The following is a 25,995-nucleotide window of genomic DNA, read 5'->3' as shown; positions in this document are numbered from 1 at the left end:
TGAATTGAGCTATACAGCTGTCTTTCATCACAGATGGCTACAGTGTTCTCACCTCTGACTCATGTGTGGTATAAGGCTGGGCGTCTCTGTTACTTGGGACAGCAAAAAGGGAAGGGAGGGGAACCTGGCGCCAGGGATGGGAGGGGATGGATACAATAAGATTGTGAGCTGTGTGGGTGAATGTTGTGACTCGTATTCAGATAGGTAGCTATACTGAAGCTGGGTGGAAAGCCACAAGTTCGCTAACAGACCTCAAAAGAAGGAAGGAAAGAAAGAAAGAAGAAAGGCACATAGAAATTGAACAAAAAATCCTAGGATCTATCTGGGGGGAAAACAACAACATCAGCGCTGACCTCTCAGATGGATCCTAGGATTTCTGCGACGGCAGTTTTGCGGAAATAAACTCTGATTTTTTAAACATATTTATTTAACCTATTTCTTATGATCTCGTGTTGTGGTGTTCCAATGTTAATACTGGAATCGTTCAAAATGAATCAGTGACAGATCACCTGTTCCGGAGTTGTATGTATTCCTTCTCATTGAGTTTATAAAGCTAATTATTAACGGATTATCATGATTCAAGTGTCAAATGAAAGGTTGTAAACTGGAGATTAAGATGCAATAAATATATGTTGTGTAGGATTCCATTATAATATTTTAGATGTAAGTTTTTATGATTTTAAATGTCATAAAAGCCTATGCGATCTAACGTTGAGCTATGCAACTTAGTATAGTTTATTGGGACCTTCTGTGTTGACTAAAAATATATATGAAATGTGTTAGCATGGAGTTTTGACCCAGAAGTGAGATTCGCTATCTACTATATCACTCTGTACGAGAAAATTATCAAAGACATTACTTCCGGTTCAGTACAATCTTAAAGTTGGTATTGGAGGGTGGATGGCCCATCTGCCGTCAGAGAGAGCCAAAACGGGATTTTTTTTTTGTTTCCCATTTGCATAAAGTGTAAGTAAAACTTTCATTATTTCTCAGTCGCTTTTTCATTTTTAACATCCCTAACATCAAAAATAATAAAAGAAGACCATATCTATGAGTTAGCATTAGAACTAATAAATGAAAACCTGTAAGCTCGTTTTGAAATCTCAACTTTAAAAAAAAGCTCCTCTTCTTGGCACTACACAGAAATCAAACTACAGATGATGAACCGGACTAACCAATCCAAAAAGATATTTGCTACATCTCCGGATGAAGAGAAAACAGAACTTGCCTTGAATGTAATGATTGTGGGAAAAACGTGTTTAGAAGGCAGTCAACAATTACTACTACTTGCAATACATGCCAGCAATCTCAGAAAGAGGGCAGTGACGTGGATGTTGATTAACTTTGAACCCGCCTTTAATCTACATATTGTGGAAACACATGTGAAAGAAGCACTCAACGATTTTTGATCCCTGCAAAAAATATCAACATTATCACAGTTAGCTCAGTGACATGGATGTTGATTAGGTTGTATTCTGTTCTTTTGTGTTTTGTTCAGTGTGTTCACTCATATTTAGCAGTGTTGTAATTTAATTTAAATGAAAAGTATACTTCTGGTCAACAATGATTTGTCTTAATTTAAGAAACCTAAATGCGCCAAAACATACACTTTGCATCATGCACAGTGCTGAAAAATGTGATTTATCGATGACGGCCGAATTGACGTCGTCGCGAGCGGAAACGTGAATTGGCAGTACGTGAGCGGATCAAGGTAAGGAACGAGATATTTAACGAATTTTATCGCGAACTTCTGACAACTAAGATGTTTCGCATTTGTATATTTTATCACGTGTGTAACTTGACAACACAATTTTATGTACAAACATTATTTTTCAGTAAATCCTTTCACATATCTTACAATATCTTTCCACTAACAAAATGTGGACTTCATGTAAACTGTTTTCACAATTATGCATAGCCATGTTTTACCTGTATGAGAAAGCATGTTTCTCCAAAAATTGGACTTCGATTATACCATTCTTCATAGTCTTCACACTAGCAGATTCTCCCCATTTGTATTAATATATCTGTTGCGAAATTTAAACTTTAATTAAGTCATTTCTACACACTTAGAACACTTTTGTTTTTAAAATGTTTTCTCCTGTGTGTTTTAACATATGTATTGCAAAATGTGAGCTCCATATATTTTTTTTTTCAACTTTGTGTTGTCATGCGTGTGAGATTTTCATCTGTGTATTAAAATGTCCTGCCAAACTTGAACATACACCAAATACTTTTCTAAACTCGTCGTATGTGTGAAGTTTTCCACTTGTGTATATTAAAATTTGTCTTGCCAAGCTTGAACGCGCATCAAATGACGAACTACAATCAGAAGTTTTAAACTCATTATTGCTAGATTTTACAGGATCGCGCTTTAAATTTTATAGAAATATGTTGTAATACCGATATATCAATACAATGATCTAAAATCTTTTGTGCTGGTTCGTTTTGAGAGGTATGCGATGTCTTACAGTACCAGATACTTATAAGGTAAAAAGAACGTTTTTGAATAAAGTTTAAAACCTGATTTAACAATTTTTCTTATAAAACGAGTGAAAAGTTGGTAAGTCAGTATACTCAACCACTTCTGAGTACACAATAAAGAATAGGTAAGGAATACGAAACAGCTACGAATTTTATCTTTAACAACCTACATGCACATTCACTTTACATCATCATCCCCCGCTTCAGAAACGACAGTGAGCGAAAAAGAGTGGAAGATACTGTGTACCGAAGTTTTGGTACACAAACTCTTTCCGAACATACACCACGAATTCCGTTAACGTTATTAACACTTTAGATACGAATGCCGTTAAAGTCGCTTTAAAATCAAAGACGTTAACAACTGTAGTGAAATCATGTTCACTATTATTAGTGAGTTTTTTTTTTGACACACACAACCTTAATATGATTTTTGCGTGAAGTTTGTCTGATCAATTTAACCCATGTGGAAGGTAGGAGGACTTGATTTTTGATCGCTACTTTTCTTCAATTTGCCCAAAGTTTCCGTCAATGAGCATGAAAAAATGTCTTGTGAAATATAAATATATGCGGTGAAAACGGACCTGCGCAACTATGTATCGGCCAGCAAGATGCGTCCAAATCGCAGATGGTCCAGAAGACCCTAGTGTTGGAATAGACATGGAACATTTTCTTCCACTGGATCTACACTTGTAGCTGATGAGGAAGGTACCCCTTATTATCGATGTCGCTTAAACTTGTTACCCTTAACTCCATTACATATATGAAGACTCAAGGTGGGATATATTTGGAGTCATTATTTTCAGATAAGCATTCACTTGAGGAATCGTTACTCGAATCTTCGTCGGCGTGAGCCACTTTTTCACTATGCTGCAATCCCTGTGAGGGGAAGGCAGAAGCGCAGCTCGTAGAGTAGATGCGGAACCAATTTTCCGTAATATCTGCCTCCAAATTACGAACTTAAAACTTGTCTTCCAAAACACATTCCTTTACAAAGAGGAGGTATATCATTTGAAAGACTTATTGTTTCCTTTAATATTTAATATTATTACAGACCTGTTTTGTAGGATATTTAACTTGAATTTAAGATTTTTTTTTATCAAAACTTGACTTAACGTCTTGTGAGTGCTTAAAATCCTTTTCTATAGCATATGTCTAGTTACATGTCTTGCCAAAGGTGATTCCAAACTAAATCCTATTCACCACCATTTGCATGTGTTTAGTTATTGAAATGTGTGTTTTAATATTGCCATTTGCCAAATGTGAACTGAGAGTAAATGCTTTCCTACACTCTCCGCACTTGTGATTATTGTCCTGTGTGGATTAACATGTGTCTAACCAAACTTGAACGTTGATTAAATGCCTTACCACACTCTTGGCAAGTGTGATGTTTTTCTCCTGTGTGGATTAACATGTGTCTAGCCAAATATGAACGTTGATTAAATGCCTTACCACACTCTTGGCATGTATAACGTTTTTCTCCTGTGTGGATTAACATATGGGTAGCCAAATCAAAACGTCGCATAAATGCCTTACCACACTCTTGACAAGTGTGATGTTTTTCTCCGGTGTGGATTAACATGTGTTTAGCCAAACTTGAACGTTGATTAAAGGCCTTACCACACTGTTGGCATATGTAATGATTTTTTTCTCCTCTATGGATTAGCATGTGTCTAGCCAAATTTGAACGTTGATTAAATGTCTTAAAACACTCTTGGCAGCTGTACGGTTTTTCTCCTGTGTGGATTAACATGTGTTCAGCCAAATTTGAACGTTGATTAAATGCCTTACCACACTCTTGGCATATGTAAGGTTTTCCCCCTGTGTGGATTAAAATGTGTCTAGCCAATAAAGAACGTTGATTAAATGCCTTACCACACTCCTGGCATGTATAACGTTTTTCTCCTGTGTGGATTAACAAGTGTGTAGCTAAAGTTGAACGTCGATTAAATGACTTACCACAATCTTGGCATGTGTGATGCTTTTCCCCTGTGTGGAGTAACATGTGTGTAGCCAAACTTGAACGTCGATTAAATGCCCTACCACACTCTTGGCAAATATGAGCTTTTTCTCCTGTGTGGATTAACATGTGTTTAGCCAAATATGAACGTTGATTAAATGCCTTACCACACTCTTGGCATATGTAATAATTTTTTTCTCCTGTGTGGATTAAAATGTGCCTAGCCAAATGTGAACGTCGATTAAATGCCAAACCACACGCTTGGCAAGTGTGATGTTTTTCTCCTGTGTGGATTAACATGTGTTTAGCCAAATTTGAACGTTGATTAAATGCCTCACCACACTCCTGGCATGTGTATTGTTTTTCTCCTCTGTGAATTAGCATGTGTCTAGCCAAAATTGAACGTTGATTAAATGCCTTAAAACACTCTTGGCAGCTGTACGGTTTTTCTCCTGTGTGGAGTAACATGTGTGTAGCCAAACTTGAACGTCGATTAAATGCCCTACCACACTCTTGGCAAATATGAGCTTTTTCTCCTGTGTGGATTAACATGTGTGTAACCAAACTTGAACGATGTTTAAATCCAAAACCACACACTTCACATGTGTGATGTATTTCTCCTGTGTGGATTAAGATGTGCTTAGCCAAACTTGAACATACACGAAATTCTTTTTCACATACTCCGCAGATGTGGGTTTTCTCACCTGTATGAACTATCTTACCGCTTGAAAAATTTGAACTTTGACTAAAGCGTTTATCACTGTTTTGGTACGTATGACGCTTTTCACTTTCCTGTGTCAGCATATGTCTTGACAAACGTGATCGATGAAATTTTTTTCCAAACTGCGTCGAAGTATGAGATTCTTCATCTGAATGAGAAATGGCTTTCTTTAATATAGTAAACGTATTCTCTTCTCCGTGGGAAGCAAATACGTTATCGGGCCTGCAACATATTCAACAAACAACGAAATGTGATATAAGATAATGATTAAGCAGCAAAAAAAGTAATTATTCGCTATATTTCATGATAAAATTACGCTCAATTTGTTTTCTTACATGAAATATTGTAGAAATATGAAATGGATTACGACTGAGAAGTCTCCATATCTCTCTACTTTCAAAATAAGAGGCTGTAGTTTTTTTTTCATTATATCAAATTGAACAATCTTTTATATCGTGGCGGTCATGAGTCTTTGATCATGTAATGGCGACTCCTTTGAAACAAAGGGTGTGTATCAGAATTAAATCTGTCATATCTGCAGTTTCGTGTGAAGAAAAAACAAAGTTGGGAACCAAAGGTTTAAGAACAACTCAACTTATTAAAAACTGTACCGAAGTTTATTCACTTATATCATCATTAGTAGAAAACGAAAGACGTTTTGAACGAAGAAAAAAGTAACTTAAAACTTTACAAGCTGAGGCAGAGAGACTTAACGTAACAAGACTAAAGACGAATCGTTCACAGCGTAGTGTTCGTGGTTCAGTGGTCTAGACGCTTGACCAGTAATCTGGAGGTTCTTCTACCAAATACACGTCCAGCAACTTTTTTTTGTCTACTTTAGGAATTTTGATTGCGATTGATCGGCAATGACACACGTTTTATTACATTCAAATATTTAAATACTCGTTTGTTTCAATGCTTGAACTATCAAATTTTCAGGAATAATACTAGTAACAATAATAATCTCGTGAAATATTTAAACAATAAAAACTTATTATCGCACAGGTCATACCATTACAAGCAGAACGAGATATTAGCCAAAAAAAAGATATTTCGGTTTTGTGTAATGTTGCCTATTAGAAGGGGAATTTCTCATCTCGATTCTAAAACATACCGAACAAAATCGGGATGAGGCTTAACATTTTAATTCGAGACGGGACAAGCCTAACTCACAATATCGTCACGTTTTGCAGATGAGAATCGAGACGAGACGAAAAGTATCGTAAACATTGCTCGTCTCATCTCGACTCTCGAAAGAGTATATGCTACTCTTTAGGTAACAATTGCTCTGTAGACTGAATCTTATATATTATTTTGTTACCCTGTATTTCAATGCTCACTGAATTATGGTCTGTGTATATATTTTTGTAGTAAAGCTTATAGAATAACATCTGCAAACTGCACATGTTAGTTTATTATAACCCTTAGTGTTCAATGATATTCAGTTCTTTTTATTACAGTTATTTTCCTCAAAACGTACAATAGAATATTTTCTACAGGAAACTTTAGAGGAAAATTTTCGATTAAATTTGAGTAGCTGAGAAATGTCTCACGAAGGTACGGAACTCCTTCCCCGAAACCTCTACGTTTAAGTAAGTTTTGCAAAATTTTAGAGTAACTTTAAAACATTTAATACCATTATTATTATTATTGCTGAAGTGTTGTAATTTAATGGTTCAACCTGTTTCACCCAACTCCCCCCTAGTGAGCATTGTGCTGAACAAACAGTGTGTTTCGGTTTTTTCCGTGTTCCGCTTCCTCCCACTTTCTTTATTCCAATATTTATTTCGTTCTCATCATCGACGTCTTGTGTAGCTTAGCCGGCCTAACCATTACTTAAAAACAAATTTTCTTACGGGTCTTGTGAATTCAGAATCCCTACTTTCTACACGAAATTTGTCTAGAAACTTTCCGTTACAACATTTAGCTAGTTGTAGGGACGTATGGAGAGGGTGTCCTGATAGTCCTGACACTTCTCTTTAATCCCGACTACATTGTAACTTCTGGCTAACGCTACGGGTGATTTTACAGGCTTAATACAATGTGTCCTCGTACGGAATTTCTTATCTATATTATTATTATTATTATTATTACTGAATATCTGATACCTCAATATTGCGTCCTACTGCGATGCAAATAAGCATACTGAAATTACGAAAATGAAAATAAATTCTTTGGACACACTATAAGGAGGAATTGAGTTATAAGAGATACTTTGCAAAGAGAGGAAAACGGTGTCAGCTACTGGACAATATGAAATTCGAAACTTCGGATGCCTTAACAGAAGCTAAGTAGGATTTGTCTTCATCACGATACCCTTTCGAAGTAACACCCTTTATTTGGGTAAAAGACGTTGGATTATGGTTGCGTTATATTGAAATATCATCAAAACATACCAAAAACAATAGTTACTATTTATCAAATTTTCTTGAACGAATATATGGAACGAGTTGAAAATGGAGAAGAAAAACATTATTATTGTTTCTAGTGAGAGTAGAAGAACAGTTAGTAACAATTCAGGCAATCTTGTCTCATAGACCTGAAGGATGACGCATTTGTATTCATGAATTGTTTTCGAAACAAGCGAAGTTTTCAGACAGTAGGAATCGAGATTGTGACGTCATGTAATTAGTTTTCCCTGTGAAAGAAGTCGTTTCAACTCTAACTTGTACGAACAAAAGAAATTGACAATTCTTCATTTTATTATATATCAGAAATACTAACATTCTAAATTATATTTTTTTCTGAATATTATCGAAGAGAATCGAACCGCGGACCTCTAACAAACAAAGCGAATGATCAAGCCACTACCCTAAGACCGCTCTTTTAAGTAAGAGTTGCGAATGGCTCTTTTATGTAAGAGTTGCTATGTAGCGAATTGCAAACGTTTACGATTCCAATTTTTTATTAACCATTAATCACTGATTTTGCTCAAGATAACATAGTGTAGTACAGTGAATTCAAGATTAAATTTTAAAAAGTCCCAAAGTATCTCCGTAACTTATGTCTATTATATTTGGTTATTCTTGTTTTCCAGGTGTTTCCAATAACCTTGAACGACCTGGACACGAACACAGAGGACATTTAATATTTAAAAGGCTTTCCCATCGGGAATCGAAAGTGAGACCCAGTCTAATAAACAATCTGATGTGTGGGGTGCGTGGTTCGTTCCCAAGGCAAGCAAGGTTGAGACTGACATCGTGCTCGTGGGTTTTCTCGGGATACTCCCACTTTCTCATTTCACCAGTTTGTCTATCATAATTCACTTGCTTTAATCATAGTCTTCCTTAACCTAACAGGCATAATCGTTGGACATTAAAGGATTTTATTTTCAAGCTGTTAACCCAAACCGATCCGAATCGAAAAAGTTGTATTTTCTATTGCTCATTAACGTTTTCTCACGAAAAAATATGTAGAAAAAAGCCACGGCGAATCGCAATGCTATTCAAAGATGAAACACTAGACTAGCAATATCTTAACCTAAAATGTAACCATTACATATTGTTTGGAACTTTTCCAGAATCTGTACGGATATTCCGGGAAGTGCCACATTTGGAGTTGTTTATTGAATCGGTTGGTCAGTCGGTCGGGGGTCAACAGCATATCACCCACTGCGACCCACCACCATCATGACACACTACGACCCACCACTCACCATGAACCGCTGCGATCATGACTCAGAAGTATGTTTCTTGTGCACATGAAAATACAGACATGAAACACCTAATTCTCATAAGCTGCTTTTGTTTCAAAGCAGTTGCCATTACCTGGTCAAAGACTTATGTCCGTCACGATATATACGATATCAGAGTTAACCTGGTACATACCAAAATACTTATTTTGTGCTATGTGGAATAAACATTTCATTATTATAAGTGAAAATGGAGACCCGTTGTCACTAACATTAATTATATATCATTACTTTTTGTGTCAGAAAATTTAAAAATCGGAAGAACTTGTTGCAATTGCAGCTACAAAAAACTGTCGCTATGATTACAAAGAAAGAAAGGGACGATATAACAACTTTTAAAATTTTGCACAAGATACGTGATTTCCTTAACTATACAAATTTCTATTTGCGATTTTATATAGTCTGATACCTTGAGATAGTAAAATTTTGCGTATATTGATATGTAGCTACGTAGTTACATCTGATACTTTCTTATTAAATAAAAAGTTTTGAGAAGCATAGAGTTTTCAATTTCTTGTAATTTTTATCTACTTATTTGAAATACATGATATAACGATTCCAGAATTCCACGTTAAGATAATGTGGACAACCATTAAAACCTTCGTTACTCCTAGATTATTAATAGTGCTTTTATCTTTCTGGTGTAAAGATAGAATTTAAATTTATCATAACATGGTGTAATGTCATTCACACAAATCGAAATATATATTGGGTTTGGAATCTTCCTATTACAGGGTTTTTGCAAACAATGCCTCTCGAGTGTTATTAGCATCGTGAAACATTCAAGTCGTTATTGTTTTTCACTTTAAAAGTAAATAGGGCGTACGAAGATAAATGCTACACTCTGAATACCGAAAAATTGAAGAAATTTTTGTTATGCATCACATTATAAAATACAGGCTGCTGAACGGTCTGAAATAAATAATTTAATATGTTGAGCGTCTACATTTAAGTGGCATTTTATTACGTTACGTTCATTCAAATGGGAATCATAAAGACGGGAAGAGGATTAAATTCGTACGTCAACTCTTATAATCTAACTGGTCTCTCCTGTTAGAGAAAGGACAGTTGGCACAATAGCTTTATTACTTTTAAAAAAATTGTAGCGAGCAGCAGTGTTCTCGGAATTACAACATTCAAAAGTGAGAAGACGAACAATCTGCATATTATACCTCAGTACAAAAAAATTGACATCGACCTAATCTTGTATTAACAACAGAAATGGCTTAATCAATTGAAATTAAATTTTACATGTCTGGAATTAGCCAGACATGTATGATGTATCTCATTTAGAAAACTTTTTATCTTTTCTTACGTTACTGACTCCAGAATGAATACCCTACGAATAAAAGAAAACCTATAAATCTTACGCTAAAAGCAGAGTATCTGATGAGTGGATTAAGCTTGGGAGGTGAAATTTATCATGAAAAATCTTTACTCTATACCAGTGAGCATGTTATCTACGACTTACGAGATGAAAACGGACAATTTTGCGCAGATTTCATAATATATAAATTTACCATATGATATAAAATGAATATGCAATTTACAGAACTTCATCACGCTTTGTCTGATGCACTCAAGTGATCACAATTTTGCTAGCATAAAAAAATGTAGAAAAACTACAATTTCAAGGGGATGTTGTGAAATTAAGCTGTGAACTTCAAATCAACTTATAGACTTCTTTAGATGTTTTAACAAGAGCAACGCCAAAAACAGCAAAAATGCTTGTTGTATACGACTTTAAAAAATTACTTCGAAACAAAGTATTTTCATCATTTCTCATTCAAACAACGCCTTTATCATTTCCGAACGTTTTTCTTTACTTATATGGAGCAATTTACTTATATGGAGAAGTATATCTACCTACTTGGGAAAAAATATCGAAGAATCACAATTTTTTCCTCGATAATTCACTGTGATATTTCCTGTTTCATTCCCGCGCTACTACAATACAATAGCCAGGGAAGAACACTTACGGACACTCTTCACTAAGTATATCTACGTACCTTTAACGGCATCTTACATAATATAACTTCTTTACACATACACTTGATGGAATAGAATTACGTAATACTGTATGACTAATATTGTAACGAACACTGGACATTTATAAACACAACGTAAAAGCAACAAAATAATAATAATAATTAACATATGAAATAAATTTTCAAGAAAATCTTTTCCCGACTTTACCATCGCATTTCGAAGAAAGTATACATTTTGTTTATACTATTTCAGTCAAAATATGTTTTCTTCGCATAAATGCGTGTTGAAACTAGTCCGCATCTCAATAAAGTACGAATTAAAATCAAGTTCCTGCACAAATCCTGAACCAGGGACAATAAGCATAAGCTTGGTTCTGGTTGTATTTACTGTACTATCTGTGAAATTTCAAAGTTGAAGTTAAGCATGGTTTTCTGCACACTTTGTTGCAGAGGTAGCACCCTCGTGATCAGGTGTTTGTTTCGCTGGTTACAAAAAAGTACAACGTACTAAACATACGTTCCCGAAATTGTGAATGAAGGCCGAAAGAGCAACTCAATTGCAAGAAACGTGACCTTCATTTGAAGTTTTCATAGTAATTTTCAATGTGTACTTTTAGCGGTAATAGCTTAAAAAGTAAAATATATATTTCACTTTAAATTTTAGTATAAATTCAAGAATATGCGAAACTCATTCACGCAGTGATTAACCAAACCCGAAGTCCCACACCTCATAAATTTAACTTCTCGACTGGGTATCATCCTACACTAAACCATGCCAACTTCCATCATTATAGCCCATTCTTAGAGTATCGTATCCTATAGTATTATCTTTTCCTTTTTGACACACCAAAATTTCACAAAAGTTTTACAGTTCACAAGCATATTAGTGACGCAAGCGACGTGACCCGCCTATCGTAGACATATCGATTTCATTATTTGTGTAAAAATGTGATGTTTTTTATTGTAATTGTTAACTAAATATATAGCACGTAAAGTTTCTTTTCGTTCATCTCACGCTACGTAAGTTATTCAAAATTTAACGTCTTTTTCCTGATTGTTAATAACCATCTTTAACTCTTTCAGCACTGACCTACACAATTGTGCAGGTAGGTAGAATCACCAACATATACAATACCGGCTGAACATTATGTTTACACTAAGGTAACTATAATGAAGAAGTTCAAAAAGTTACAAAATTCGTAAAATATCTCTGTTTATGAACAACTGATATGGTGTTAGCGGAATGTGTGAATCTACCAACGTAAATGTCGGAATGGTAAAATCTTGTACTGGTTAAAACATACAATATTGGCTCGAAAACGAACAAATAACAGCAGTGCCTAGTACTAAAATAATATTTCAAATCAGGATAAAGGTTAAAATTCATGCCAGTAAAAAAGAAAGTGTGAAGGTGTCACATTTTTTTTATTAATTATTCACGTAACTTCTGCCAAATATCTGTTACGTAGCTACAACTTTTTTATCCATGGTTAAAAGTATCAACCTGGTGGGGTTTATTAAACATTTTATACAATACCCAAATTAAACATGTGAATATCGTTTCACAATCGACTTCCAAATTATGCGAATTCAATATTCAAACATGAGGTAGTACATCTGTAACAATATGTTCCCATGTATTAACAAGATCGAAGAAGGAATCTATCTCAAATATCTATTACTAGTTGTCCGTTATTCTTTCATTTCTATAGAGATAAATGTTGAAAAAACTTGTTAATTTGAAGCACTTCTAATCTGAATAGATAGCTAAGGAAGAAGACAGAACGTAAAGTTGGGACGCTGACCCGATCGCAGAAGAGCTGCTCGACAGCTTATACAGTTTTTCTCTATGAAAATCCGATAACAGGATTACAAATCACTTACAAAACAACAGCTGCTACATACCTGTTATTATTTTCGTTTTATAGCGATAAATGTTGAAACCGGAGACGGATAATTTTAACCATGTCCAGTTGGAATTGAATTTCAACGGAAAAAAATGAACATACTATTTGAATGCAGAATCGATTACAAGCAACTGCAACGTGATAGATTTTAGCACTCTTCCTCTAATAAAATAAGTAATGAAATTGGATGTAATAGTAAATTTGAACTACTTCCGTATTTGAGATGTATACAGTTAAAAAAAATAGTCGTGATATTACGCCAGATTCGACACCAGTTTTGGAATATGTTAATTTTAAACTTTATTAACGAAGCTTCGTATATGGAGGAGGACACTGGTCACGTGAATGCTGCATTTCTGGTGACTGTTTCTTTATATCTGACTTTCGGGACAATCACCCTCCATCTATGCACTGCTATAACTAAAAGCTAATAGGACGATAATTCCGGTCCCGATGCTAGGAGTGAAAATCGGGATTTTCCCGGCTGACCATATACAAGTTTTGGTTTGCTAAAAGAACCTTGAGTGCTTTGCACGAACGCCTGGTCGTCGCTCGGAAGGGCACACACGAAGGCGAGTGGGGTGCATTGTTCTAAAGTAAACACACGTTATACTCTTATGAGTTCTCCCCTTGTACGGATTGAGCTTCGCAAGCTAAATTGCCGTTTGCATACGTGAGAGTCGATTTTTTTTTTAGTTTATCATCAGTGATTGTACGATATTTGCATACTCCTTCGTGTAAAATATTTTTTCTAATATCGTGCAGAAATCAGTAGTGAAGTGATAGTACATATGTGTTAGCACCTTAACATTCGTTTCTAATTTCAGTTTTGTGAGACAAACTCTGGCTCCAAAACATTGAAAAGGAAGGAAAAATTGTGCCGGCTTGGACGATCGCTTATTACTATCAGCAGAGGACTCCAGCGGATCCTTGGGATTATCCGACGTGGAACGTCTGAGATTGTTATACCTGCAACGCCCCTGAAGGAGTTGACCGGTCGAAGATTATTGTGAGTACGCGAAATCTTAATTTATCAATTGTGCCATAAGGCCATCTGTATTAAAAGAAAAAATAAGATAAAGGTGGAAATAAAGAAGTCGAAGCGGTCGTAAACATATACAGTAAAAGTTACTTGTGCATTTTTAACCTTTTGATGTTCTTTTAATTTTTATGAATTACATTCAGCATTATTAGATTTTCTATACACTTTAACCAGGTTTTGTGATTTGCGCCGCAAGATAATTTTAGTTTTTTAATATCTGAGCTTAATTTGATCATTTGCTCACTTTTCCATTTTTACGATATTTACGCTTTGTTTACCGTTCTCCCCAGCTTCGGTTTATGACAAAACGTAGGTACGTAAGAAATCGTGATTTGCCGTAGCAAAGCTGGGATAAACGGAATAAACAAGTGACAGAGAGAGAGAGAGAGAGAGAGGGATGTAAAAACGTTTGGGAAAAAGGTGAAAATCAATATGAACGTTACGATTATATTTACAAGATTCTAACAACGACAAAAAACACGATTTCACGGCCACAGGAATAACCCATGGAGTCAAAAGAAAGAAATAGAAGTGAAAAGATATTTGACCAAAACTAGCCTCCACTAACCACTGGTAAAAAAAATTAAGATATCTACAAGAAATGCAGAAAAAAAATTATTAATAACAAAACAATATGTTTTGAGAGTAAAATATAGCTTGTACCACGCGATATTTGAACGCGTGTTATTTTAAAAAATAACACGACATAGTTCCGATGTATTCCTGCGAGAGCTTGCGCATATTATTTTCGTAGTTTTATTTACACTGCACGAACATTACCTAACAAACCTACGAAATGTCGTACCCGCATGGATTATTGGTGAAAACATCTCCTTGTAGAGGTAGAACTCGCTTCGTAGATTTATGAAATGAACTTTCTAATCATCCTTAAGCAAGTAGTGTGAATATCGTAAATTTGGGAGATCACTCTTCAAATCATCGGTTCCTTCCTGTTCCCCCCTACCATAGGTAGGTGGGCAACATGGAAATTATGAACTTTTTTTTCTACCATGGAAGATCAGTTTTAAAATTTGATAACGCCTCTTCTTCGTAACTGTCTACATACTATATCCTTGGTCTTCGTTCTCCTGGAATTGCTATTGCATTTCCCGCTATCAGCATGGTGATAAAATCGGAGTGCCGAATAAGGTAGAAAAGCATGCTTTTTCTTTTTTTTTTTTTTTACTATTAATTTCATGATCTGTTGTCCTTCATTAGCGTCCCTTAGTCCTTGCTCATTTATTTTTTTCGGTCCATGTTATACGCAACATTGTGCGCCAATACCAAATTTGAAGTGCTTCTATCGGATAGATTAGCTTTTCTCAATGCAAGACCTCGATTAATCCTACATATATGTAGACGCAACAGTAAGTTCTGAAGATGGTGGATTAACATTTGCCTGATCTTGATCTACAGATCCAAGGTTTTCTTTCTGAAGCCACATGTTTAGCCATAGACATCTAAAAACCGTAAATAAAATTAAAAATTGAAATGGAACCGTGGGCAACTATATGGCAGTGTGCAGTTATATGGCTGTTTTGAACATACGCCTTAGATTGTTCCTCTATTTGGACAGCTTGTGAGACTCATTCTAAATATTCTCCGTTCCATTCGCCTACAGTTTGCTTTTCCATGAATTAAACATTGTAAATTATGTTCGCTATTGATTCTAAAAGCGATTTATTGCGTAAGGAAAGAGAAAAACCCAAACAGAAAAATGTGACAGGAGAGAAATCCAGACTGTGTATGCTTAAGAGTTAAAATGTTGTTGTTTTGTCCATCTTTCTCTGTCTCAACATGATGCACATTATTATATTCATTTTGTTTGCATTAATTTTCAACTCTTAGAACTCAACGTGAATGTAATTTATCCTATCTATCTAGTGCTTCTCTAAGTGATGCCGAAATATTAATTCTTTCTTGCTCCAATTGGAGAAATATCCTTGCGTGTCATGGTCGGTGTCCAGCTATAAGACATACACTGAACAATTCACCTGGATTAAGGAGTTACTATTTCTTAGAACGCCAGCCTCCTTAAATGTTAATGGTTAGCTGACTAGGACAAGTAATAAAAAATTGGATTAAAAAGAAATAGGTGAACATTTAAGAATTCATTCTAAAAATTCCGATTAGTAATGTAGCTAAAAACAATCATCAAAAGAAAATGCAGAACATGGTGAAAATTAACCACAAAAGGAAAAATTGAAATAATACATTCCGACTATTAAAATTAAGAAAGGTAAAAGAGAATTACACAAAGAAACGATGGAAATTTTTACAGATCATGGATCCTAATTTTTATACTAGAAGATTAAACATAAAATATGACTAACATGTTACTGCATGGTAGACCAAACGCCGAAGTAACCTATCGGCCATGGGTTTACGCTCCCTACAATCAACGGCTTCTGGGTCCCATATAATGAAATGCCACATGATCGTTTTTCTGAAGTTTGATTCCACAGATATAAAATAATCAATCTATGTGACTACTCTATCTTTGAATTATATTATATTCAACTTTTCAATTTGGAATTCATGCTAAAATTTGTACATGTTTAAATATTTGGTTCTGTAGCTATATTTTGCACATTTCAAGTTGGTAGCATTGTTATCCTGGATGTGTATATAAAATTGCCTTCTGCCAATTTTGATAACTCACTATGGTACCTGTGTTTCGAGCAGCTGTGTTTCCAAACCTAGTAACTTATTGTGAAATAGCCATCATTTCGCTGCGTTTTTTCTTTTTTTTTTTTGAATGAAGAAGGTAAGATGAATATGGTGTAGAAGCTGTACCGTATGGTGCCTTCCATTTCAACTCAGGCAAAAAAATATAAAATTGTACCATCACCATCTCAGATATTGTTGAAACTTTTTTCATAGCAACTAGACGTGTTTTTAAGAGACCCATATTTTTTTGTTTTGTCGAAAAAAATTTTCCCGCCAAGTAATGGGCCATCAAAGACGGGGAGTGCAATTTATGAATTGTAGAAGACATGGAAAATGGTCAACTTCGGAGCCTCACCATTCGGCTAAGGAGACAGGTAGAGTTATAATTCTTCTTGTGGTATGTACATAGGGATATAAATAAACTATATTTTATTATAGTTTGGTTTGCGCATGCGTATCTTTTTGTACATAAATTAGCAAATGAACGTCAATTTATCTGAAAAGTCGAAGTTTGCGAATTTTTTTCGAGCACTTCCGGTTCGAATTTTAAAATTCTGTTTTTACGGTTGGTAAGACCTAGCTACCCACTTTCCGAAAAAAAATTTGTGTCGCTTCTGTGTGCATCCGTTTTGTCGCAAAAACTTCGAGAAATTGTAAAATTTTCAAAAATCGCCATTTTTGGGCGCCATTTTCTCGAAAACACCATCTTTTAAAATTCTGAAATTTTGTCAGATGGTTCAACATTACATGAATAATAAACACACCAAATACCGTTCTCGACCAATGCTTCATGAATTAACTGCAGCCTTTTAAAGTTCGCGAAGTTTCATTAACTTTGATGTCACAGTTAGCAACACTGGGAACAATAAAAGTGCAATGATTTGATGATGTTTGTGGTTCACATTCATTAAATGAAGAACAAAAGGTTTTCTTGACTGTTTTTTTTTATTATTTTGATCAAGAAGGCTCTCTGAAATAGTAAACTGAGTCTCCCCCTAATCCTCCGTTTTCTTAAACCGAAATAATCTGAGGTGGAAATTACGATTACGAAACGCACAAATTTTAAGTTCATTTACTTAAAATGGTCTTCGGAAACAAAATTTCACTGATTTTTTTTATTTTTTTTATTTTTTACATGGACCAATCATTTGCTTGGTTGGTGTCTTCTTCGCTAATAGCATGTAACCGTGCACGTGCTCCAATAGGTGTTCGCTCACTCACAACTCGTCCAGGAGTGGATCTAGGGGGAAGAAACTTTTTTATTTTATATATAAATATAACCGATTTCAGAGTTTGGAGATTTTAAAAGTAGCTCTAAGTAGCAGTATTACCCCCTTTCCTTACAGAAGTCCGTCCTGGATCCGCCCCTGCGTAGCACATTGTCGATGCACGTAATTCATGATTTATTCATAATATTTCTGCTACGCACCACTGGCTATCATACATATATGTATATAACAAAAGTTCCTTTTTGCAGATTTCTTAAATCTACACTTTGAATTGCAGAAGTTCGATTTTGGGGGAAGCATGAATTTAATTCATGGTGACCCGTTACTGCCATAAAAACTTCGCCATTTTCCGAAAGCCAAAGATGACTTCGTTGAATACCAGTTACCGGTCGCATACTTTCCCTTTTTTTTTTCTTCCGGTAGTCGTTGAATTCAGTTCCAGGCAACAAAACGAGAGTAATACCCGGAGTTTGTACTTGCACTATACTCACGAATTCTTCTGCGGTTTTAGTGGGGGCGCGGTAGCTCAGTGGTAGAGCGTTCACCTCCGGTGCTTGGGGTTCCTGGTTCGATCCCAAATCGCGCCGTGTGGGCTTTCTCAGGGTTATCCCGTTTCCTCCCACTTTCTTCATTCCACCATTTTATTCATTTCTCATAATCACCGTCTCCTTTAGCCTAACCGGCATAAGCGTGGGACGTAAAACTTAAAGATTTCATTTATTTTTTTTTAATTCTGCGGTTTTAATACTGTGTATCTGTATTTGAATAAGGTTATGCCGCGTTGCCACATTCTTTACGCCTCCCCCCCCCCTCAATACCGTCGCATGGCCGGTTTCACTGCAAAACCACTGCTTCATCGGACCTGTCTGCATCTCGAACATCTGAAAGCGATTTTTAAAGTGGGATGCAACACCATCAGAAATCACTGACACGATTTGGGAAATTGTAGACACTTATTTTCTCGTATTCAAACCTTTTTCTATAAAATATATTTTCGCTTTTCTTCGAGTAATTTTAGAATCTTGTCTATGGCTATGAGTACATGAGCCGAATCGTGTGTTTTATCGTCGTTTATTACAACAAAACTGTCAGTTGTTTCATATTCCGGTGATAACTGAATTTCACTTTGCAGAATAACAGTCCAGTTTTCAGCGAAGTCCATATGAAGTAAAATAGAATTTGTATCTTGAAATTTTATACGGTGATTTTCGGTGGCAATTAATTCTCTTTGGATTTTCTTGATGTAGTCATGAATTACAATTCTTACAGTTAAACCAGCAATGTACGATACAAAAACAGAAAGTGGCACAATTTTTTAACGAGATTATTGTTTTCCCATATGGCATACGTAACACTTTCATTTTCATCAGGATCAATAATTAAAGACTCCACACTTATTCCTTCCACTCCAGGACATTCACTACATTCTTGAAGAAGACAGTTGTCATTTTCTACGGATCATACTACTAAAGGAAATAGGTCACTCATGACAGCTTCAATACAGGCTGCACCTTTGATTTGTAGCAACGCAGTAGCAGCTAACTTAAAATTTGCACAATACACACACACACACACACATACACACTTCCCTCGCAGGTTGCGGACTGACCCACTTTAGTCGAATACTGTAAAATTCCGAGTATTCTTATGTTGGGATTGTTCTGTTTAAAAAGTCAGTAAATTTCTTTGGAACGCGTAAGAAAACGTTTCGATTTTTTAAAACTTTTTGTCCTTTTTCAATCACTGTAATGACATCGCACTTAATTGTGACTTTGTCTGGAACATTCCAAATCATCACTGAGGTAATAGTTCAGGCTTTTTGTAAATCATCAGAATTTCTTGGATGGCCGTTTCAAGTAAAGTTAAAAGTTGTGTGTTTCGTAATCGTAATTTCCACCTCAGATTATTTCGGTTTAAGAAAACGGAGGATTAGGGGGAGGTTCATTCTACTATTTCAGAGAGCCTTCTTGATCAAAATAATAAAAACAACAGTCAAGAAAACCTTTTATTCTTCATTTAATGAATGTGAACCACAAACATCATCAAATCATTGCACTTTTATTGTTCCCAGTGTTGCTAACTGTGACATCAAAGTTAATGAAACTTCGCTAACTTTAAAAGGCTGCAGTTAATTCATGAAGCATTGGTCGAGAATGATATTTAGTGTGTTTATTATTCATGTAAAGTTGAACCATCTGACAAAATTTCAGAATTTTAAAAGATGGTGTTTTCGAGAAAATGGCGCCCAAAAATGGCGATTTTTGAAAATTTTACAATTTCTCGAAGTTTTTGCGACAAAACGGATGCACACAGAAGCGATACAAATTTTTTTTCGGAAAGTGGGTAGCTAGGTCTTACCAACCGTAAAAACAGAATTTTAAAATTCGAACCGGAAGTGCTCGAAAAAAATTCGCAAACTTCGACTTTTCAGATAAATTGACGTTCATTTGCTAATTTATGTACAAAAAGATACGCATGCGCAAACCAAACTATAATAAAATATAGTTTATTTATATCCCTATGTACATACCACAAGAAGAATTATAACTCTACCTGTCTCCTTAGCCGAATGGTGAGGCTCCGAAGTTGACCATTTTCCATGTCTTCTACAATTCATAAATTGCACTCCCCGTCTTTGATGGCCCATTACTTGGCGGGAAAATTTTTTTCGACAAAACAAAAAAATATGGGTCTCTTAAAAACATGTCTAGTTGCTATAAAAAAAGTTTCAACAATATCTGAGATGGTGATGGTACATGCTCTGCCTGAATTGAAATGGAAGGCACCGTATACTGTATGAATAGTGTATAGAAGCTGTACCGTATAAGAAATGTAAGGAGTAGCTACCAACCTTATCTCTCAAGATTTGTGTTTTTCTAAAACTCTTGGAGGCAACGGTTTCATGGTAAATTCAAGGTCCAAACATAATAGTGTCTGGAGGAAGGTAAGATCATTTTGTCGTTTCATTAAGTTTCTGGTTTCAAGTTTGTTAAAGTTTAGTTCTGCGCTTAAATACAATTACTATTGATGCGAATACAGCATATACTGGACATTTCTGACTGAGTATATACAATTCATTTCACTCCGTTTGCTTGTTTAGAAGTAGTTCCGCAGCTGAGCTAATGATGACACTACGAAAGTAGTACCCAAATCATGTGCTGTCCTATCATGATATTATTGCCACCTTGCATACAGTTTTGATATTTCGTGACTTTTCACGTCACACTCAGTTAAAATATAAATTAGTTGATTAACAAATTGTTGATTACCATAAACAAGTTATAAAAATATCATTTAAATTACTTTGACGATTCTCATACTACTTGCATACAAAATAGAAAATATCTATGTTGCAAGTGCTATGTTGCTACTTGCTAGTATCCTATGAGCTTTGAGCTCTCTGCAAGTGCTAATCAAACAAATGTCAAGCACGGAATATTTTGCTGGTAAATTATCAGTATCTTTAATTTCAAAACTTACTTCGAAAAAATCTCAGCCTTCCACTTTTTTTCGCCAACTGGTAATACTACTTGAAACGTAAAATTTAACTCTAAATTTTGAAGCTTCACTCGTAAACTGCCTGATTTTATATGGAATAGCTCAGCGTTTACATCTTTATGTGAAAAAATATGGAACTGTTTAAAAAAGGCAGTATGAAGTATGATAAAAGCTATTAATACACGCAAGTACTGACAAAATGGTAGAAAACTCATATCTTGGTGGAATTCAATCGAAAATAGTGTGAAAAAAAACTTTTAAAAATTGAGAAAAGGTTCAAACTAAAAAAAAGGGAAATATACGTGGAAACACAAAATACATAAAAAAAAGATATATATAAATCATAACCTTCTCGGCAGTCTTGGTTCCTTGTACTCTCACGTTCCTGCACTTTCGATTGGATCATGGAATATATTCCCCCGTGTAAGAAATATAATAAAAGTGGACAATAGTTTTTCTTAAAGCAGTTTATATATTTCTCTCATAAAACCTTGGATTCATAGCCATGATCGTGCTTTCCTAATGTAAACCTGCAATCCAGAATGAAATTCAGCTTAGACAGTATAGTATAATGCTGCTATTCCTAATCTGGACTGTACAGGGCTAATTTATAAATAAATAAATAAATAACGCTTCGCTGGCATTTTATGAGTATATCTCATTAACCCAAAACGAAATTTGACTTAACATCGTTCTGAAATGAATTTAAATAATAATGATGATGTTAGGCTACAGGAGTTCTATATATAAGAACGAAAATCCATTATAAAATACAGTTCTCAAAAGTACTCCGAGAACATTATCTGATAAAATGCTGCTGCCCCTTAACAAAAACTGAAACTAACGTTACTCAGAAATCGATTAGCAGTCATAATGACCACTTCCCTTTAGAGGAAAACTAAAAAGAAGAAGCCGACGTTGGGCACATTTTTAAAGGTACTAAGATTCTATTTTGCCAAAAAACATACTTTGCATAGTTATTTTGTAATGATAAATCTATTCTTAATCTTCTATTCCAAAGCTTTTCTTAAATAAAAAATACAAAATCCTGCAGGACTTGTATCTTGGGCCATTCTCACTTGCCTAAAATCTAAAAGCAGAGTAACAAAATTTATTTCAATCAAATATTAAGAAATATCTTGATCTTAAATTACATTCTCTGCAATTAGAAGCAAAATAACTGGCAATAGCTGATAAATTTCGCAATATGTTTCAACTAGAATGGTTGGGAAATTTTTCAAAGTTCGTTCCTGGGTTATTCTTACATTCGTCTATATTCTCGAATAAGATCTCAATTCATTTCACTCGCCTAAAAGAAATGAAACGGTCTCAAATTATACCATCTGCAGAGTAGGAGCCGTTCTGATCAAGTTTGAAACAAGTTTAATGCTACGATCAAAATTTATTTCATTGTTTGTCAGTACGGACATTAATACTTCCTTCTTCGTTTGAAAAAAATACTGACGAGTTACTTGCCTCTTATACTAGGAGTAGCAGTATGTCAAATATATACCTCTACGATAGGCTCAGAGCACCACAAAAAAAAATCGAATTGGAAAGCGCTTGAAATAGAACGAGTTGAAAATTTCTTTGTAGTTTCCAGCTAAAGATATTCTAACGAATTTCTAAATTGTAGAAATCACACTCCTAATTTGTTACAGTTAACTACTAAAAATGAAAATGAAAATAAATAAATTATTTATTCCGTAAAGTTGGTTATAGAATAGCTGAAAAGTAAAAGGTACAAATCTGAAACAAGGAAATCCGAAGTCAGGAAAATATTTCCAATCCTTTTTCTTGAAATATTATCAAACTTGTGGTTGGTAATAATACTTTTTCCGCTTCTCAACACAAAGGATATAATTTGAGATTGTCTTATGCGTAATAACTGAGGGAAACACATTTGTTGCTATATGATACAATATAAAACATACAATTATGTCTGTAGATAAGAGAAAATAAAATCACCCATTTCTTCTATTTTTATACCTACTCTAAATTTTGACCTCTCATTTACGCGCTCTGAGGGACTAAGTTGGAGTTCTTTCACTTCAAATCACATTATCGCTACTCGATGAGTGAAATAATTAGTTATCATTTTCTACAATCTAGGACGGGATAATAATATTCTAGGTAAGAGCTATACAATTATACCCAATCGTTTTATTTGTAACATGTTTAGAATTTGGATCTATTAATGGCGTGCGTTTTGCTTTTCACCATAGGGGTTATAATTTGAAATCACACCATTTAAAAGACAAGTGAAATGACTAAAATTTTCGACGGCCTTACAGAAAGCATGGGCCTAGATATGAATCAAACAATTTCTTACTTTCTCATTTGAGACCCTGAATATCCCAGGGTTATCTTCCTGGCCTATAAAATCCCGGGAAGGTATTTATTTCCATTTCTTTACTTTATCTTCCAAATTATAAGAACAATATTACTAATTACTTTATTTTAATATGACTTACTTCTAGTTTTTAAAGAATTGGCTAGTTAAAAAATCTACAATTATTTGACTGTACTTTATATAACTAATAATATGATTTTCTTAAGATCCATTTCCATTTGAACTAAAAAGTAGGGTAATTGTTTAGTATAGGGGCCAAAAACTAGCAAAACGTAGGACAATTTACGGAACAAAAAAGTTGATAGTGATGTTGAAGTACTCAAGTAAATATCGAACACAATTTTTTAGGGCGGTAGGGAATTTGCACAAACCGTAAGTGTAAGAGGAAATGATTTATGTGAGAAAACGAAATGAATTGCTGGTAACGAAGATAGAAAACAAAGAGCCCTGCGGGGCTCTACCCCGACTTCACTCGCTAAAGCTCGCTCGGCAATGCCGTCTGAATTTAATGTTGGTAACGTAATTTAACATATGAAGCCATAAAACAACCGTATCAGAATAGAATATCGCGAAAAGTAGGCGCATATGATGCTCCACCAAACAAAAACAATAGCCAAAATAGCAAAGTACTAATTTACAAATGATGAAAAGGAAACATTTTGTAAAATAATGTAGAATTACATAGAAATAGAGATATAGCACTATTAATAAACCCTGAAACAATGTTAGTAAAAGACGTCGGTCTGTCTCCTGTCTCTGGCTTGAATTTTTGAAGAGGTATTCGGAGTTCACTTACATGTGAATTAAAGCATGACATTTCGAGAAATGGGCAGAGAGAAATGTCGTGTGGCAATATTACATGCAAAATTATAAAGATAAGAATTTTTCTTGCAAATATTGTGAACATACATATTTATGCCTAAATGTTGAGAAAATTGTGGGACATGAGTCTTCTGGCAGTTACCCAACCTAATTTGTTTATAACATGTAAAATTTAATATGTTTATATCAGTAGTAGAGTCAAGTATAGAAAATCCATTTACATGTAAATTTAAACTTTTTAGTGGTTTAAAAGTACGTGGACATTCTATACCATTTTTGAAACACATTTTCTTTCGTAGAACATATTGTAAATAAATATGAATTTTTGCGTACTCTCTAAATTTAATAAAATAACGTAACATCCTTCAGAATATACATTTTAAAGACTCCTCTTGGGACAACTGTAATAATATACTGTGATATAAAAACGATTTTAGCTTTGAACTGGTATATAGAAATAGAATGCATTTTATTTGTGATTGTTCATTAATTCCCCAAAAATTCTCATTTTTGGGAATCTTCCCGAAAAATATCTTCCCGGGTATTTGTCCATCACTAGTCTTGACATAGGACAGTTTGTGCATTTGAATAAAGCCTTCGCCGTTGTTCGAATTGCTAGCGCGTGCCATCGGTGCACGTGGTCCCGAGTTCGATTCCCGACGTAAAAGTGCTAAAAATTAATTTTACAATCAGTTACATTAATTAATTACCCGTCTTAAGCGCAGAAGTTAGAGGGAAAAAAGAGACAAAATCTATTGTGCCTATAGTTTCGAGTAGCATGTTCTTATATATATCATATTTTAGTTAAATTCTGAATTGCAAAATAAATTAATATCAGTATAACATACGTATTGTAGGAGAGCTGTAAAGTGGTACTATTTTACTTTTACTGGAGACACGTTGGCTGAGTGATAAAGCTCTGCTAGTTTGTTTAGCTTCCGTCAAGCGGGTTTTGTAGTTGAAGAACAAAAACGTGTACCTGGGTTTTCGCGGTATTCTGACGTTCCCTCCCACTTCCCTCCCACTGACGTTCACTCTACCGTTCATTCATTGCTCTCATTACCGTCTGCCTTGGTGCATAATTAAGTAACATTAAAGTAAAAGTAATAAAAACTAGAACACCTTCTTCTTAATATATAAAATGATTAGCCCGCTGGCCGGATTCGGGCTTACAAAGCATAAATCACATCTGGTCTGAGTAGTAAATTTTCAAAAATACAACCACATTTCTCGGGATTAGCTTTGTAAATATGCTTTACAACGATATTTATTGGACAGTTCTTTCTGGAGAACTTTCAAAGCACAACTGCATAATTAAACCTCCAATTGCTGTAAATAAAAATACAACTTTCAACAATACAATACAATACAGTACAAAGAATACAACTTTCTTTGTAGTTTCCAGCTAAAGATATTCTTAGAAATTTCTAAATTGTATTAAGCACAAACTCCTAATTTGTTACAGTTAACTACTAAAAATGAAAATAAATAAATTATTTATTCCGTAAAGTTGGTTGTAGAATAGCTGCAAATAAAAAGGTACAAGTCGGGAAAATATTTCAAATCCATATTCTTTAAATATTATCAAACTTGTGGTTCATAATAATAGTTTTTTCCGTTTCTCAACACAAAG

The 25,995-nt window shown here is 34.7% G+C and overlaps 1 protein-coding gene across 1 annotated transcript in view; it reads right to left on the bottom strand.

Moving 5' to 3' along the window:
• Window positions 1-512: 512 nt before the first annotated feature.
• Window positions 513-25,995, bottom strand: part of LOC145676486 (uncharacterized) — a 34,101-nt gene continuing 8,618 nt past the window's right edge. The window contains exon 2 of the mRNA XM_081747291.1: window positions 513-5,384. Within this exon, the coding sequence (XP_081603417.1) occupies window positions 3,788-5,384 (1,597 nt within the window). The 3' untranslated portion in view covers window positions 513-3,787. The remainder of the gene's footprint in view (window positions 5,385-25,995) is intronic.

The sequence above is a fragment of the Thermobia domestica genome, unplaced genomic scaffold (assembly GCF_964235325.1).
Source record: "Thermobia domestica unplaced genomic scaffold, izTheDome1.hap1.1 HAP1_SCAFFOLD_165, whole genome shotgun sequence".
In the NCBI taxonomy this organism is placed as follows: Eukaryota; Metazoa; Arthropoda; class Insecta; order Zygentoma; family Lepismatidae; genus Thermobia; species Thermobia domestica.
Note: the sequence above shows the minus strand (reverse complement) of the source record. Positions and strands in the feature narration are given on the sequence as shown.